This window comes from Eurypyga helias, unplaced genomic scaffold (assembly GCF_000690775.1).
Source record: "Eurypyga helias isolate BGI_N326 unplaced genomic scaffold, ASM69077v1 scaffold14142, whole genome shotgun sequence".
NCBI classification, from domain to species: Eukaryota; Metazoa; Chordata; class Aves; order Eurypygiformes; family Eurypygidae; genus Eurypyga; species Eurypyga helias.
Genome location: NW_010235432.1, coordinates 33,115 through 37,692, shown reverse-complemented (window position 1 = coordinate 37,692; position 4,578 = coordinate 33,115). Strand labels below are relative to the sequence as shown.

The 4,578-nt window shown below is 40.3% G+C and overlaps 1 protein-coding gene across 1 annotated transcript in view; it reads right to left on the bottom strand.

Moving 5' to 3' along the window:
• Window positions 1-1,574, bottom strand: part of IL21 (interleukin 21) — a 4,864-nt gene extending 3,290 nt beyond the window's left edge. Inside the window, exons 1-2 of the mRNA XM_010146746.1 lie at window positions 1,440-1,574; window positions 1,278-1,313 (exon numbers count right to left, since the gene is read on the bottom strand). Coding sequence (XP_010145048.1) covers window positions 1,278-1,313; window positions 1,440-1,574 — 171 coding nt within the window. The remainder of the gene's footprint in view (window positions 1-1,277; window positions 1,314-1,439) is intronic.
• Between the last annotated feature and the right edge of the window lie 3,004 nt (window positions 1,575-4,578).

Genomic DNA, 4,578 nt, shown 5'->3' with positions numbered 1-4,578 from the left:
TAATGAGAAAACCCCCAGCCATTAGTTAGGGGGCATTAGGTTTTTGCACTGTGGGTGTTTCTAGCAGTGAGAAGGAACGTTATCTGTTTTGGTCATGCTTCTATATCGTTTTGGCAGGTAAAAAATACACCCAACTGTAAAGCCTAGGAGGAGGCTAACAAAACCTGTGTGAAATGAGGTGAGTTTTTTTTCCTTTCTTCTTATCATTGTTTTGCAAGAGAGTTTATGGTCCTAAGTAAATAGCTTTATGTGCTGGGCATTTTTCAAAAAACTACACATAATGCTCATTTTTTTGTGTCAGTCAAAATCGTTTGCTTTCTGAAGTAGCTGTCAGGGCTGAAAAGTCAAAATTATGGGTAAATTGAAGACAGCTGATAACAGAAGTCAAACACTGGGTTAGCCATGGCTAGCTCTAGACCTCTGTTGCATGTTGGGGATTATCAAAAGCAGGATGCATTTACCTTCTAAGCTTTTAAGACATGTTGTTACTATTATTAGCATTTAATTTCACAGTAAATCCTGCACTCTGCCACTTCCGAGTATGCACACACTTTCTGTGACTGGTACGATTTACTACATGTAACGAGTTCCCGACCTTGGAGCACACAAAATACCAGCATTAAATAATGTTTAAATAAATATCTGTATTAAAAAGGGATTCACAAGGACCTGTTCCTGTAATTGTAGCTGGTTATAATCCAATGAGAATACTTGCAGAATGCAGTTATATCCTCCCATTGATAGCACAACCTTTGCACATAAATAGTCTGAGAAACCAGTGTGACTGCATACGAAAGGAAGCGCTATCTAATATGGCCTTACAGTGCCACTCTTGGCATTTAGCTTCAGTGGGAGGGAAAGTGTGGGGTCCCTTTGGGTTCAGCTCAGCAATGCTCCCAGTGGACTGGAGCTCATGGAGGCTGGAGGTACTTCCACTCCCAAAACCTGCACCCCCTAGAGCGCTGCTGCTTGTCTGGATCTTGTATGAATCCTCATTCTTAGCACCCTTTCTTGAGTAAACGGAATACATACACGCTTGAATCTGTGGGGGTGTGAGAATACACCCATGACAGCAAAATAGTAATGCAAACACTTTTGCCATTAAAAATCCCCATAAATAAGGAACTTTTTGCAAAGTATTTTCTTGTTCAGTCTAGCTTGCATTAAGAGTACTAGGTCAGAAATGTGAAGAAGATAGCATCTGCCATCTTTCAGTGGAATAAACCGGTACAAAATCAAATTGATATAATTAGAAAGAAATGTTAAAGCAGTCTCACCACAGGGTTTTCTGGTGTATGCAGCAATTCAACATCCTGCAATAAAACAAATCTAAGTTAGAAAAGTTTAACATTTGAAAGTGATGTCCCTCACCAGATACATTCTAAGCGATACATAATGCTTGAAAATAATTTCACTATAATGCCAAATACTTTGCTTACCTTATCTTTCACTATGGTTCCTAACCATTGAATTTTCTTGAGGAGCTGTTTGTATTTTAGTATTCTGGGTGAAGGTGCAGCCAGTGCCATACTGGAACAAAAGAAAAGCATGCAGAAAATAATCCTCCTCTCCATACTGATGATTTTTGTTTGAAAATGTGCCAGGACCAAAGTTGTGCTATTCAGGATGAACACTTCAGTTTGAGCTGTGCTCAGGTATGCTACATACCTACCTATATATCGCTCCTTGCTGGAGATGTAAAACCCACCCATTTCAGTTTGGAAAGCTTTGTAGAATGGATTAATGAGTAACCCTTTTTTCTTTTCCACTGGCTAGGTGCATGTATGCGAGCTTGTGCGTAGGGGGCAGGGATTGATGGAGTGAACGAAAATATGCCCCATCTGCACATTGGACAGGAAAAAAAGAGAAAAGGGTGAATTCCCATTTTCACTTTGAGTCAAGAAATGAACGTAGTAAAAAGTAGGTACTTAGAAACCACAGACCTAGGTAAACAAAGAGTCTGCATTTTTTTCCTGTTTCTTGCAGCAACGAATCTCTCCAATGCATCTGCAGCTCTTCTGTACTGTGCCAGAGAAATATGGCAGGACTTCTTTTCAGAACTTAAATGTATTTATCCTGCCTACTTTGTGGCTCCAAAGGATGTTTGTTACCTAGTTCCCCCTGATGTCTCTGAACTGCCACTTGTACATTCTTAGCTTGGTTTCTGTGACAGCTGTGAGTAAAAGCTCATCTTGGCATTTAAACCAGCTGAAGTTGGCTTTACATTTACTTGGGATCAGTACCAGATATTTTAACAGCATCATAGAGAGTATGGCCACTGGGGGTGTAAGTGGCAGGGAGATTGCGCTGGGAGAGGTGGATCCCTGTACCATGCCTGGTCCCCAGGTGGGAGCAATACCTGAGAATTCTCTTGAGAACGTAGAAGTGCATTTGTTTTGTGTGAAATCCAAACAAAAGTGCCTACTTTAAAAAATGTAAAGCCAGAATAAAACCGGCAGAATGATCTGAATTGAGAAATAAGGCTGATTATTATAATTCCCTTCAAAAATTATGCCTGTTGTAATTAAGTATATATATGCTGCTTTTGAGGAAACTAATATTTGGAAGTTGTGCATAAGCAAAGGGATTGTTTTCCAGCAAATGCAGATACGGAGTGTTCCCTTACGCAGACTTCCACAATTGCCTTCTTCCTAAACAACTGTCACTGAAGTTCAAGGTATTTAAGCGTACTCTTCTTGAGTATACTCCTTTATTTTGTATTGCCTTCAGCCCAAGCCCAGTTCCTGTCACTCTCACTGAGCTGTGCTGTTTTCGCTGAAGCTCTCTGCAGGCACTAGGGACTTACTGGACTGCCAGCTCTAGGGATCAGTTGATTTTAAAATCACTGTTCCTAATAATAAGTGTTGAAGTTGTGCCAGGGGAAGTTTAGATTTGATATTAGGAAAAATCTCCTCAATGAAAGGACTCTCAGGCATGGGAATGGGCTGCCCAGGGAAGTGGTTGGGCCACCATCCCTGGAGGTATTTAAAAGATGTGTGTGGATGTGGTACTTAGGGACATGGTTTAGTGGTGGACTGGGCAGTTCTGGGTTAATGGTTGGACTTCATGGTCTTAAAGGTCTTTTCCGACCTACATGGCTCCATGATTCTATTCCATGGCTCTATATTTCATCACAAGGAGGAAAAAAAGGACTTTAAATGGCTGTTACGTATTATCATTAATAAATGGTTTGGCTGTTACACGTTGTCATCAATAAATGGTTGCCAACACCATGATATTGCCCTTAAAAGGTTCCTGTGTGGAATTAGTAGAGGGAAGTTGAAGTCACTTGGACACCTTCACTGTGGTGAATAAAAAGGTGCTCAAGGGTCTTTCAAATTAACTTTTTGCCTCTGGAAGTCTGAAGATTTCAGGTGGCTTTGGAGTTGCTTTACAGAATCTACACTGTGTTTGGGCTTGAGTTTGGTGTCTAGAATGCTAGTCTGTAAAATGCTGACATGCTGTAGAACGCACCTCTATGTTTCTGTCTGGTTGGTGCCTGGGTAGTCAAGTCCCTGATTTCTCATTGTTTGTTTCAAAATGACCATTTAAGCTGATGGTATACTCAGGTGTGCTTGTTTTCTGTGTATGAATGATTATTTGTTGCATGATGTTTCAGAAAATGGATAGCTTAAAGGAATAGATTTTACAGGTGCATGTGTAGACACATAGTGCACTCACACTCTCATGGATGTGCACTCTCCTGGGGAAAGGGATAGCTACTCACACCTGAGAGATCTCAAACCCTGAAAAACGAGAACTGAAATAAGAAAGCGTTCTTTTTCTTACTTCCACCACATCGTCTAAAATTTAATTTCCCGAAGAAAAGGTAGTAGGATCCTTTTTTTTTTTTTAAATTTTATTATTTCTTTTGATGGACATGTCTTGAAATAATTTTAGATAAGCAGCGCAGCTGGACTGTGCAGTAGAGGGTATCTCAATAGGCTTGATTCAGAAGTTGTGTTAATTTATAGCTAAGGTTCAGTAATGGAAAACTGCAGCATCTTTTGTTTGAGAAACAATGTGGTGACCAATACTTATTTTTATCCCCCTCCCTCCATCCCATTCACGTGAAACTTTGCAAAAATTTTTAATCTGTTGTTCAACAGTGCTGTGAGGCTGCTGAGAGGATGGAGAAATTATTTTTGATAGGGATGTTCTTCACATGAAGAGGGTACTAAGCTCTGCTCCTCTTTACCATAACTGAACCCTCACCTTCTCTGTAGGCTATTGACTAGTAACTTGGATGAATGTGCATTGTATTCTCAATCTAGATTTTGACTGTGCTGTTGGAAGTGTTGATAGTCAAGGAGCAGGCTGGTGATAATGTCTGCTTCTGCTTTTTTTTAATCAGTATTGCAACTGTGAATTCTTTTGAGAAGCTCCTTTGAGCCCAGCTATGGTAGGTGGTCATGCTAGCCCTGTCAGCCTTTATTTTATGCATCTTTATTTGGTGGCATGATGGAAGCTTTCCACGTGGATCTGGAGTACAACTCTATTAGCTCTGTCCTCATTAGGTGGTTGGCAATTATTCATGCCAAGTTATCACTGCAGATTGTTTGCATTGACCAGGTAACT